This window comes from Salvelinus fontinalis, chromosome 2 (assembly GCF_029448725.1).
Source record: "Salvelinus fontinalis isolate EN_2023a chromosome 2, ASM2944872v1, whole genome shotgun sequence".
Lineage (NCBI taxonomy): Eukaryota > Metazoa > Chordata > Actinopteri > Salmoniformes > Salmonidae > Salvelinus > Salvelinus fontinalis.
In genome coordinates this window covers 58,714,149-58,727,644 of record NC_074666.1, presented here as the reverse complement: position 1 = coordinate 58,727,644, position 13,496 = coordinate 58,714,149, and the positions used below count along the sequence as shown (strand labels likewise).

General features: G+C 42.5%; 1 protein-coding gene across 2 annotated transcripts in view; it reads right to left on the bottom strand.

The window, feature by feature from the left end:
- Positions 1-2,319: 2,319 nt before the first annotated feature.
- The window catches only part of LOC129822118 (serine/arginine repetitive matrix protein 3-like), a 156,984-nt gene continuing 145,807 nt past the window's right edge, over positions 2,320-13,496 (bottom strand). Inside the window, exons 11-14 of one of the 2 annotated variants that reach the window (XM_055880081.1) lie at positions 9,018-9,334; positions 8,085-8,354; positions 7,781-7,903; positions 2,320-6,134 (exon numbers count right to left, since the gene is read on the bottom strand). In XM_055880081.1, the coding sequence (XP_055736056.1) occupies positions 5,927-6,134; positions 7,781-7,903; positions 8,085-8,354; positions 9,018-9,334 (918 nt within the window). In that variant the 3' untranslated portion in view covers positions 2,320-5,926. The remainder of the gene's footprint in view (positions 6,135-7,780; positions 7,904-8,084; positions 8,355-9,017; positions 9,335-13,496) is intronic. The other variant, XM_055880090.1, reaches the window with a different exon arrangement.

The following is a 13,496-nucleotide window of genomic DNA, read 5'->3' as shown; positions in this document are numbered from 1 at the left end:
TGTGTTACAAACAATTCTAAAAATCAACCTACAACAGAGCATGATGGGAATTCTTTGACAATGAGGCCCCTCACATGTGGATACACCATAGATTTAACTCCCTGTCTCTGGTTACTCTTATTGGAGTTAAAAGTACTCAGTCCCAATCAACTCCAGTTAGCAACACTAACTCCGGGGAGCGTATCACTCTGTTGAGTTAAAATAACTCCTGTATAGTCAATTTAACTCTTAAATGTTTAACTCTTAAATGTCGCCGTGATTTACTGTGTAAAGTTGGAGCTACTGCTTGGGTGGACTTCAGACTTGTATGAGCCTGGCAGTCTTTACATCACTATGGGTCTACATGTTACCATACTATTTGTTGGCATACTGTACCGCACAGCCAGGTGTTCGTCTTTGCTGAATCAGCACTACCACTAACTTGACAGTTCATCCATCTAATTTAAGGGTTTTATTGAGGGGTAATATTGCCTTGTGTCTCTTCCAAAGAGCAGCACTGGATGGGAGTCAATATTCCATCACATTAACTCAGACTAGACTGAGTTGAATGCACAGTCCAAATATTTGAAATTCTCAATGTGTATTTGGTTTGGCACAATGAAACCAATGGAATAGTTCCAAAAGTACACACTTCATTTGCCAGGAAAGATAAATCAAGCGCACAGGTTTAACTCGGACTCAAGAGTGCAGTGCATGGTTGAACATACAGTGGGGCAAAAAAGTATTTAGTCAGCCACCAATTGTGCAAGTTCTCCCACTTAAAAAGATGAGAGAGGCCTGTAATTATGGTGGAAAATAAGTATTTGGTCACCTACAAACAAGCAAGATTTCTGGCTCTCACAGACCTGTAACTTCTTCTTTAAGAGGCTCCTCTGTCCTCCACTCGTTACCTGTATTAATGGCACCTGTTTGAACTTGTTATCAGTATAAAAGACACCTGTCCACAACCTCAAACAGTCACACTCCAAACTCCACTATGGCCAGGACCAAAGAGCTGTCAAAGGACACCAGAAACAAAATTGTAGACCTGCACCAGGCTGGGAAGACTGAATCTGCAATAGGTAAGCAGCTTGGTTTGAAGAAATCAACTGTGGGAGCAATTATTAGGAAATGGAAGACATACAAGACCACTGATAATCTCCCTCGATCTGGGGCTCCACGCAAGATCTCACCCCGTGGGGTCAAAATGATCACAAGAACGGTGAGCAAAAATCCCAGAACCACACGGGGGGACCTAGTGAATGACCTGCAGAGAGCTGGGACCAAAGTAACAAAGCCTACCATCAGCAAGGACATTGAAGATGAAACGTGGCTGGGTCTTTCAGCATGACAATGATCCCAAACACACCGTCCGGGCAACGAAGGAGTGGCTTCGTAAGAAGCATTTCAAGGTCCTGGAGTGGCCTAGCCAGTCTCCAGATCTCAACCCCATAGAAAATCTTTGGAGGGAGTTGAAAGTCCGTGTTGCCCAGCAACAGCCCCAAAACATCACTGCTCTAGAGGAGATCTGCATGGAGGAATGGGCCAAAATACCAGCAACAGTGTGTGAAAACCTTGTGAAGACTTACAGAAAAACGTTTGACCTCTGTCATTGCCAACAAAGGGTATATAACAAAATATTGAGATAAACTTTTGTTATTGACCAAATACTTATTTTCCACCATAATTTGCAAATAAATTCCTTAAAAATCCTACAATGTGATTCTCTGAATTTTTTCTCCTCATTTTGTCTGTCATAGTTGAAGTGTACCTATGATGAAAATTACAGGCCTCTCTCATCTTTTTAAGTGGGAGAACTTGCACAATTGGTGGCTGACTAAATACTTTTTTGCCCCACTATACATGAGCTGGCTTTTTTTAATTTGCCAACTCATGTCAAAGGATACCTGTTGTTGTATAGATCAAAAGTACAGAGCCTAGGGTTGTGGTTCAGGTTAAGGTTAATGCATTTTCATTCATTCATCCGACTGTGTCTCAGACTCAGACAGATACAACAATAACGTTGTAATTTCCTGAGAGCGATGCGGCCTGTATTCATTCACAGGTTACATTAACATAGGTTGAATTTATGGACTTGGGAGGAAAGATAAACAGGGAGTTGGAAAAGTACACCAGGTTACAGAATATTCCAGTCCTTTTCTCAGGCCAGAGGTTTCCAGTTTCACTATGAAATAAAGTCAATATTTACATTAGCAACCTCTGTTGGTGGTACCTACAAATAGCACATGCACGTATTACAGTATGAACATCGTGTAGACCTGTGACAACATTTTTTTCCCATGTCAAAAAGAGTATCTATCGAAAGACAACACAAGTAGCTCATTTTTCATTGGTTTATATTTATTGTCCTGTATAATAACTTTTACACTACAACTAAATTACTTTTATACAATCCAAAGGTTTAGCGCTGTACTCTTAATATCGGAACAAGTTTTGTTTAATATCATACTAGGTTACAGTAACTCTGGTTACATTTTTAATGTAACACTGCATGAGTGACAGGAGGCTTGACGAATGGGAAGGAAGACTGAAGGGGTTCCCTGATTGCATCATCACCAGCAGCTGTCCTATCAGCACAGAGGAATAAACAGAGACAGGGAACATGATGGGCTTCTTGTGGGACTACCAGTGTCTGGGTTCAAGCGTTTTTGAAAGCAGGGTCATTTGCCGCGTATGTAGTTTAGCTGACCACCGGCTTGCAAAATGAGTAGACCCTCTGTCTGAGACCTCATGCCAGGTCAGAGCCAGTTACTACAGGGTGCAGGGGTGCAGGGGATAGGGCCAGCCTGTTACAGCAGGGGCAATGTGATTGGTTAGACCAACAACAAACGAGCCCAATCAACACGTCTATGTCTGGAGGGAGATAATCCAGGCCTGATCAATGTTTTGGACAGAAGGAGTTGGTAGAAGTGGACATTTGGAGCCCTGCAGAGTAACAGCCCCTCTATGTAACTTGAACTATGTATCCCCTGCACCAGGAAACAGACAGGCAGAAGAATAACAGATTGCATCAACACAAACTTTTAATACATGGTCTCTGTGGACTGTTCTAGTACTGTAATGAAACCTGTGTGAGAGCATTATAAAATACATCAGGTAAGGGAACACCGCCATAGAAACAAGCTAACGCCAACTCGGCTCACTCCCCTATTCTTAAAGGAAGCAGAAGCTTTCATCACAAATAAAAAGGATTTGGGTTAAAACATCAATGGACATACTGTATATTCAAAGATGAGAATACATACATTTGCAGCAATTCTCCCATGATATATTAGTATCTCAATGACACGATTCTTCAAATGGCTTTAAAAACATTTGATGAGACAAAACAAATAAATTATCAAATAAATAAACAATAAATAACTTAATAGATAATTGGAATAAATAATTTAATAAATAGCTGTGGATAAAATATAGAACCACGAGAATACATGGATGCTTTTGCAGAAGGTTTCTGAAGTATCTTAAGAAAGAGCATCTTTACAGAGCGACTTCACCTCATTGGTCATTGCAGAAGAGGTACAGTAGTATCTACATTAAAGGTGCAGTATGCAGAAATTCTAATAGTTAGCCTAATTTCAGTTTACATGACAAAACACGCAATGCATAGTGTAGAGAATCATTGTACCAGCTAAACCGCTGTGAAATATATTGTCAATAACCCAAACCATTGTATTTTCAGCTGTTTGAAGCTGGTGTACAAAACCGAAAGTAAAAGATGCAAAAACTAAACCTAAGGACATGAATAATAGAAATAGCGCACATAGAACAGATCTACTGCTTCTTAGACAAGCTTTCAATGAGAATGACAGATCTATAACTAACATTTCTATGTGTATTTGGTCAGGCCGCCCCAAAATGTACATATTGCAGCTTTAATAGTTTGAACACAATAAATAGTGGAATAGGGAAGAGAGGAAAAGTACATAATAATACATTGGTTTTTATACCCCTTCTTGCCTCTGTGTGTAATTACAGGTCCGGTACGTCACATACAATATCAGAATGGGCGGAGAGAGGACAGATGCACCCTGGGAGCTGTAGTACTTTAGTGACAGGGACAGATGCACCCTGGGACCTGTAGTGCTGTAGTGTCCGTGACAGATGCACCCTGGGACCTAAAGTGGCAGCCAGCAGGGCTCTCTGGTACAAGCAGCAGCCTTCCTCCTTCCTGGTGCATCATCATACTAAGTCACCATCAAATAACAAGCCTCTTCAAAATCACATGGAATATACAGTGCATAGTTTACAAGCCAGAACTTACAGTTTAGAATCATTTATATATCCTGACATATATGCTACAACCTTTAAAAAAAACATACATCAGTTCCCTTCTGTGTGCTAAATTGTCAGCCGACTTTTGTTTTGTTCTTTATCGCTTCTCTTGATCTCTCAAGTTCCTAAAATAGAGCATTAGTGTCTTTGGGGAAATGATGTAATGACATTGGAGAAAAAATGTCCCCGTACTGTTTGATTTAATTTGACTTCTTTTCCATTTGTGTCTCTTATTTTCCTCTTCTTCCACAAACTCATGAAGTGTGCCAATGCTAGAATACATCAAATAAAATATCAACTTATTTTCTGGTTACTTTTTCTCCGTGGAAGATTATGGAGAAAGTGCTTACAGACTTGTTCTTTAGGCTTTATCATTTATTTTCTAAAACCATGATCCGAGAAATTGTATTTTAAATAATTACCAGTGTGTTGCATCCATTTTAATATTATAGCACATTCATTTGAAATATAATTTTTATTTTCTCCCACTTGTGGATTTTTTTTTTATATTTCAAATGAATGTGCTATAATATTAAAAACCTCCCTCTTCCTTCCATTGATCCAGGCTCAGGTTAAGAGAAAGGGGTAGCAATAAAGCGACTGGAGTATGGGCGAGTGGGTGTGTCGAAAGGAAAGTAGTGGGCAAGGAAAGTAGTGGGCGTGTGGAAAGGAGTGGGTGTGTCGAAAGGAAAGTAGTGGGCGTGTGGAAAGGAGTGGGTGTGTCGAAAGGAAAGTAGTGGGCGTGTGGAAAGGAGTGGGTGTGTCGAAAGGAAAGTAGTGGGCGTGTGGAAAGGAGTGGGTGTGTCGAAATCGCTCTGCTATAGGTTAGAAGGTTTCGACTGAGCCGTTTTTTGTTGGTTCCGTTTCTTACCACGCAACTGCCGTACACTGACCTACCATACCGCGAGAGTTTGGACTTCTGCTTGAGTCTGAGTCGTATTTCACTGTTAGTTTTACACAAATAATTGTACATTTTCAGTTAGAAAACTGACGATTGTTTATTTTAGATTAAAGGTATTGATGATGGGTGTACTGTTGCTTCATGCGTTTTACACGTGTGCTTACTGTGACTGTCACCCTGATATTGCCTACTAGATGTTCTTGACGCTCACGCCCTTCCCATTGAGTAGTAGACTGCATCAAGGTGACATCTAGATGGTTATCAATATTAGCTATTTCTTGTCAAGGCGGCACCGGTGTGAAAAAAATGTCCACGTAAGATACCGTCAGCGACACGACCGTGATACCCAGTAGGAAACACTTCAAGCCAGCAGGCATGTTGATACAACACCGGAGCACTGGTTGACTCACCGTGCAGCCCAATCAGCCACGCAAAATGGTCTTGAGTGGCAACAGATCTGCCCAATTCGATTATTCGCTTTCTATACACCCAATGCCCATACTCCGGTCGCCATAATGGGCAGCAGCTACCCATACTTGCGGGTTAACATGAACTATACAGAGATGAAGACTGAGGGTAAAAATGGACCAGAGGTCTGGCCCAGTGTTTGAACCATTCAGGGACATAAGAATACATAACATGATTTATCTTATCTTTCTCTCTCTGTCTCTGTCTCTCTGTTTCCCTCTCTATCTACCCCCTCGCTCCCTCTCTTTCTCCCTCCCCCTTTCTTTCTCTGTCTCTCTCTCCTCAGAAGCCGGGGCTCTCGTAACTGCTGCGGCTGTAGTAGCTGTGGTTGCGGCTGCGGGAGCGGCTGTGGCTCCTGGTGCGGCTGTGACTGCGGCTATAGCTGCTGTAGCTGTCATGGCTGCGACTCCTCTCTGAGTGGGAGGGGCTAGACATGGAGCTGGAGGAGGAGGGGCTTGGACGGTAGTATGGGATAGGCCGCTTCCGAGCGCTGAGGAGAGGAGACGATAGAGGGATAGAAGGTTATACAGTGTATAAAAGGCTTGTGACCAGTTAGTGTGAGGAGGACCACCACTCTGACAGCTGATCTGAGAGCTGCTCTTTTGGCATGCCTCTGCATAGTACAGTACACTCCAATGGGAATACTGTAGGTTTGCAATATTATCATATGCTTTTCTGATTCCCAAAATATTTTGTACTTCAACTATACTTCGTCAAATGTTATAATCGCATAAAAAGATCATGAGAGGGTCATGTTTGGAACATAATAGAGGTCAGCCAAAAGGGTCTGGGTCAGCTGTCTTCAAGGGTCAGGCCAGAAATGTGGCATAGTAGTTAGGTGCGGCAGTCAAATTGAGAAGTGCTGAAAGAGAGCGGCTCCATGTGTTAGTTAGTAGGAGTCCGCAAGCGCGCGCACACACACACACACACACACACACACACACACACACACACACACACACACACACACACACACACACACACACACACACACACACACACACACACACACACACACACACACACACACACACACACACACACACACACACACATTTCAAAAGGGTTAGGAGCATTGAGATTGCCTTGTTAGTGAGCACCCTCAAGGTGCAACTTAAGTGCCCACAGAGGTTGCTGCCGGTAAATTGAGAGCTGTTAGCTGCAAAAAGACGGAAAATCATCTGAAGGTTAGCCATCACCCAGGAATCAGGAGAGTTAATCTAGAGGCAGGACGTCAGCGCTATCAAGGTGCTCACTACCTATGGGGATGTTTTGCAAAAAAAATGGGGTAGTTGTGGATCACAAATACAGAATCCCAAAGAATGTATATAGAACCACAATTTCTGGTTTACAGACAGACATCGTTTGACGAACCTTGATAGCGCCTTTATCAAAAACGTGTGTTACAGCATTAGTGCACATCAGTGACTGTTTGTCTAGTGCAGGTGAATGTGGATTTACAAAAAGAAAGATGGATAGAAAGAGGGAGATCGAGAGGAAAGGGGGGGGTGCAGCGTTACTCTAGGGAAGTCTGTTCGGTTGGTTAACTGCTTCACAAGGCTTCAGCAAGGAGGACTAGGGGAGTCCTGCTGCACGGCAACTGTTACCACGGTAACCTAGCCTGCAGCTCAGCAGTATTCCGTTGTCTTGGCTTCGGGGGGGGAGAGAGACGGGGGAACCTTCCTTCGTACAGGAGTGAGAGAGGAGTGTCACAGAACATTTCACCTGCATTTTATGGGAAACCACTACACACACATTCTGGGAAATACAATGGAATCATATTATTGCTACAGTGTGGCATCACTCAGCTGTGGCAAATTCAATCGGTGATAAAGGTTGTACACTTCTGTGATATAAAAACATTTCACCTGAAATAATATAACGTGTTCAGTTCGACTTGGATGGTACTATACAACAGACACTCACATTTACACATACACTAAATACTATGGCATGTCAGATTAGAGAACATATAAGCCCTCACATTTACAGTAATTATCCTGAGGATTCACAATACAATTGTTGAGAAAGAAAACCTGAGAGGAAGAAACCTTGACAAACGCTCCCATAGATGTCAGTGTTACACTTGTATTCTGCTTTCACTGAGGGAGCATGGTTAGATAGAGCCTCTGTTACCTGGTGATCCTACGAGCCTCCATGAAGCTGGGAGAGTCTCGTCTCCTCTTCCTGATGGGAGAATAGCTCCTGGAGCGACGGCGAGCACGGTCAGCATCAGAGTGGTGAGGGCTGTCTCTCTCCCTGGTGGAGAAAGGAAAAAATAAACGCATCAAATTGTCATGTACTGGAAAGAAAAAATGAATATATGAGAAAAGTAATGTTTGTGTCTAAATAAATCGCTGGATAGCAAGAACAGTTGCAAAAGTTTCTAGCTAATCCAAAACTAGTGTTATCTGGCCTTCTGGGTCAGGTAAGCGGTCACCTGGAGTTGTTCTGTCTGGCATGGGGGTGGGGGGACTTGGCTTTGCTGGGGCCTCTCTCTCTGGAGCCGGAGCGTGATGAAGAGCGCCCGGAGCTCCAGGAGCTGCTACGCTGTCGGACCCCCATGCCACCACGCCCCCGAGACTCACTCTTCTTCCTGCCTGACCCAGATGTGTGGCGGTGCCGCCCCGGGGAGCCAGACTGGCTCTGGTGATGGGCCTGTCCCCGAACCCCATGGTGGTGCCGCTTGGACGAGTGGCCCCCTTTAGTCCTTGAGGTAGATGGATAAATGAGTATCAATTGATTATTGGTAACAGAGGAAAGATAGGGGTCAGGATTGTTGGATACCTTTAGTAGATAATGTATGATGAAATGGGAGAGTGAGGCAAATAAATGCATCACTAATGTTTTGTGATGTGCCACATCAGAAGATCACCAAACAGGTTGTTTAGTTCTCAAAGCGATCAGCCTGTTTTCGTTCTAATTAGCATATCTTAGGATAGCACAAGCCAAGAGAATGAGAGTGGAGAGGGAAGTGCATAGGACTGTGCCCTGGACAGCAGACCAAGCACCAAACACAGTGGACATAAAAGAAGGGGCGAAGACCTTGTCCCGGAACTTGTCCCAGACCAATCTGGCCTTAATGTATTCTTATAATCTTCACCTGGATTAGAAGACTGGCCACCCCTCAGAGCCTGGTTCCTCTCTAGGTTTCTTCATAGGTTTCTGCCTTTCTAGGGAGTTTTTCCTAGCCACCGTGCTTCTACATATGCATTGCTTGCTCTCTGGGGTGTAGGCTGGGTTTCTGTATAAGCACTGTGACAACTGCTAATGTAAAAAGGGCTTTATAAATATATTTTATTTAATTGATTGAAGGACAGAACAGAACAGGTAAAGGTTATGTCAATATGGAAGGTCGAATCTCTCTGCTTACTTCTTCCGGTGAGAGCTTTTTCCTCTGTGAGGATGCAGGTTACGTTGAGAGTGGGCGGAGTCACTGCTGTGAGCTGGCGAATGGGAGCTCTTCCCATGAGCTCTGTGACCTCTGTGACCTCCCCGTCTGCCCGACGACCCTATCGTCTGCCTTTCCTCTCCGTGTAGGGCCTCTCCAGCCTGTCCAGCCTGGATTGCAGAACCTCCTCCTGGGGTCGTGTAAAGGGCATTGTGGGTCTTGTGCTCTCCTCCTCTCAGCTGAGGCAGCATCATGGTCGACTGGTCTCCCGGAGTAGCAGCAGTCAGCATTCTCAGCTTCTGTAGAGAAATGATAACCAACAAAAGAAAAAAGAAAAAAAGGGGAAAAAAATAGAAAAACGGCCTTAGAGTTTGTCACAGTGAAGTGTTTGAGCGCTACGGTGTACTTGGCAAAAGAGGGTCAACATCTAAAAGAAAAGATCTAGGTTTTTTCTCGATATGGCTTATAGACAGTCCTCTATGGTGCAGCGCATGCAATACTTGGCATGCAAAACCATAATGAGTCGAAGAAATCATAATCCCGAAAAGAAACGGAAAAAAACTAGAAGAGAAAGGGATTTTTTTATTTGTATTATGACCCAAATTAAGTTAAAGAGCAGAGAGAAAAGAGAGTATAGAGCTACAGACTGTGTAGAGTAGAAAAGGAGGACTTCTTCAAGTTTTAGTAATGGTAAAAAACAAATATGAAAAAAAAAGAGTAGACAACTTGACAGAACATCACAGAAATGGAAGGAACAAAATAAAATAGTCAAGGAACAATTATAGAGTCAAATCGAATCAGAGAAACTAATCGTCTGCTACTCAATAATTTTCTCTTTGTGGATTTTTTTCCCTGTAGTAGACAATTGCTGAGATGTGAACAGCGACCCATTTTTTGTATTTTTTTTTTAATCGTTACTCTTGTTTAACTCCCTTTTGGTTAACATCCACTTACCAATAAAGTGGCATTCCCTCCTTTAGTAGGTAAGGTATGAAGAAAAGGGAAAAGTGGGGCAACATAAGTGCATCATTAGATTTCACAAAATGCAAGAGAAAAAGACACAAAACCCTTCCTTGGCAGAGTGAGGCATCAGACAATGCATGGAAATCAACTGAAATTAAATCAAAAAGAAAAAGAGGAAGGAACACACCACAATGTTCAGGGAACCTCTCACACCGAGAGTAGCTACGTCTTCCAGATCATTCATTCTCCTGCCCAGCCCACTCCACCAGAGGACAGGGCAGACAGTCTGTGTGAATGACCATTGAGTTAAAAGTAGTCTCAGCGATATGACATAGATGCAGAAAGTAAACAGCATAGTGGACCAATTTCTGCAACAACTAAGAGCGTTGGAGCGAGAGGCTCAACTTCTGAGGTTTTGGTGCCCTGGCGACCGCTCTGTAAACAGTGTGAAGCGAACCCGTGCCCATGCGCAGATACTGTGTGTGACTGTGTGAGAGCAAAGTCTTTCATCTCGCTCATCTCAATATCTGCGGTGGTGCTCGTGGCAATGTCATCTTGCTGAGTCTACCTTTAAGTTTAGGGCTTCCAAAGAGTGACGTTTAGGAGTTCAACCCCCAGGTACTGTATTTTAGGTTACAGTTTGTTCAAACCAAGGCATTTCTTGTCAGTGTTGGGTTGCGCTTCCCCTGTAAGCCTCAGGCATATGACATTTTAATTGGCTCTGTTGAGATCTCTGTTTTAGTTCTCTGTTTTAATAATATCCATTAATATGAAAAAATCTGTACTATTGAATTTAACTCTAGCAAAAGCACCAGTCCTCTGCGAGAACAGAAGCTCTGCAAATATTGTGTACTTCTAGACATTTATTGATGGGATTCTTAAAACTACAGCTTCATTTTAAACACAAATGTGTTTGGTAGATCAACTTCAGTAGGAGGCTTTTAAGCAAGTGGACGATGTTGAGAGATAAGGTATGCTGAGGACATTGAACTAGGACGCAGGCATATTCTGTAATAGCAGTGTACACAGGGCAAGGGGTTTCACAAAGTATTGTGAGTGCAGATGTTTGTGTGGAGCAATTGCATGGCTGTGTGTGTCTCCGGAATATAAAGGCAGATCAAATGTCAAAGCAGGTAAATATCAAAACACAGCGAGCTCTCCTGCATGCATTAACCTTCTCCCCTGTAAACGCTGACCGCTGAACTATGACTAAAACAGAGACTCTTCATTGAAAACAACAAGAATAGTAAAACCTTTTCCACAAAACAAACAAAAGACTGAGCTGTAGATATAAGAAAACACACAACCACTGACGCAGATGATGACAGTTGTTAGAAACAGCCACCGAGGAAATAAACATGATCAAATCATAAGACGAATGTAACTATTTCACCAAGTGAACAGAGAGATGCTGGACAAACAGGAATAAATGCATTCTACCAAAACAGAAAGAAGTATACAAAGAAATGGGCCTTCTTGATATATATATCGGGTGGGATACTGGACTGAATTCAGTATGAACATTTAAGAAGGATAGAGAAAAAAGGATCAACTATAATCCAAATCTTAAAAGCAAAATATAACAGAAAAAAAAGGAACGGTAAAATAAACTTCCTGAAGCTAAAGTTCCCTGGTGGTTAAATCATAGAAAGAGAGACACAGAAACATTGACATCAAGATAGAGGGTGCTTCTGACATTCTCATTTCTGCATAAAAGAAAGACCACGTGCCAAGGCAGAGCGTTACCTACCTTCCATTTCAATCAGTGACACGTATGCAATATCAACAAAAAAAAGGAAAGGAAGAAAAAAGAAAACAAGGAGAAAGGAATGTTCTCCGCAGCGAAATGGGAAAAAGACAATGAACCTCTTTTAGTATCAACGCTACGAACTTCTTCCAGAGACTAAGGAGGAGAAGGTAAACAAACCAACAAAAAAGCTAAAGAAAATGGACAAACAAAACCAACACTGAAAATCAAAATCAAACTAAAGGTTAAAAAATGAATCTAAAAACTAAAATGATTTGCTGTCTTTTTCGCTTGTTCGAATGCAGCCATGGTTGCATCAAAAGGGAGAGGTGGGTAAAGGTTGGGTAAGTGAATAGAGTGATTCGTGAAACAAAATGAAATCCATTGTTAAGATAGAATTGCTAGAGGAAAGGAAGGAAGGAGGGATGGAGGGATGGATGGATGGAGAGAAGGAAGAGCAGGCAGAGCTGGCATATGACAGATGAGAAGAAGGGAGAAGAGCATGTCCGGACAACGGAGGGCGAGAAAGATGTGTCACACACAACACGGATGGACAGAACACGGATGGGACAGATAGAGCGGATGAGTTTTGGAAGGGGGGAAGCTGAGGGCGGGGCAGTCACCGCTAGAATGGACAACTAGTAGAGTCAGCACATTTAAAAGGGACCCCAGTCACATTTTGGAAAATATATTATTCAACAAGAGAACAATACCCATTGTGGTTTACGAAAGCTATCGAATCAGTCTTAGAAAGCACAATTGTGGCCTCTTTCACTTCTTACATTTTCCTTTTGGGCTCAGCAATGCACCAGGGTCATTACAGTGCCCCAAGTTAGTACAAGGCGATTGTTATTAAGGCAGAATAAAAGGGTGATTCTTGGTGAATTTAAAGCCTTGGAAATCGAATAGTACAGTGAGCCTTGGGGAGGGTGGTACTGAACATATCAATATCAATACAAAGGGGAAATTAAATACGGCACTCGCATTCAAAAATGTCTTGGGTCCCTTTAAAATACCAATGTTACTAAATGTTGTGTGTGTGGTCCTATTTATTTTCAACATTTGTATCACTGTTTTTTGTGTGTTAGCAGATATAAATTTACCCTGGACAAGAAAACTACAGACAGAATCAGAAGGACAAACCGAGATGTAAAAATAGAAGAGACAGACAAGACCCAAGTTGCTGCTGCACATGTGCTAACCATAGAGATACTACAGTATTATCTAGCCTCTGTTGGATCTATGATCTCCCAGAAAGGTTTGGTATCCAAAATGAACAATATTGAGCGAGCAACCTCCCAAATACACAAGGTGTCTGAGCGCTGATGAATTGTCAGCAAGGGAGAGACACAATAATTCCCCTGTATGTGGCGATTGACAGGAGAGGTCTCATGAACCAAAAACCTGTTTAAGGCTGATAGTATAGGATGAACTGTCAAAAGGTTGACAGATTTGAACTTCAGTGATAAACACCTAGCAGTTCTAGATTCACCTCAAGACAACCGATTAGCTCAAATATTCAAACACTGAGCCTCATTATGCAACAATGGCACATGAGACTCCCCTTGCCAATCCCCATTGACCTGGAACACATAGAGATATAGAATATACTGCATATCAACAGCAGGGAAAGTCTGACAGAAGTGATACTGTCACCTAGAGGCAACATGTAGGTCACATGATACAGTAAACAGTAAGTAGTAAACAGGAAGTGAATAGAGAAAATAGAGAGACTAGAGCGAGAGAGAAGG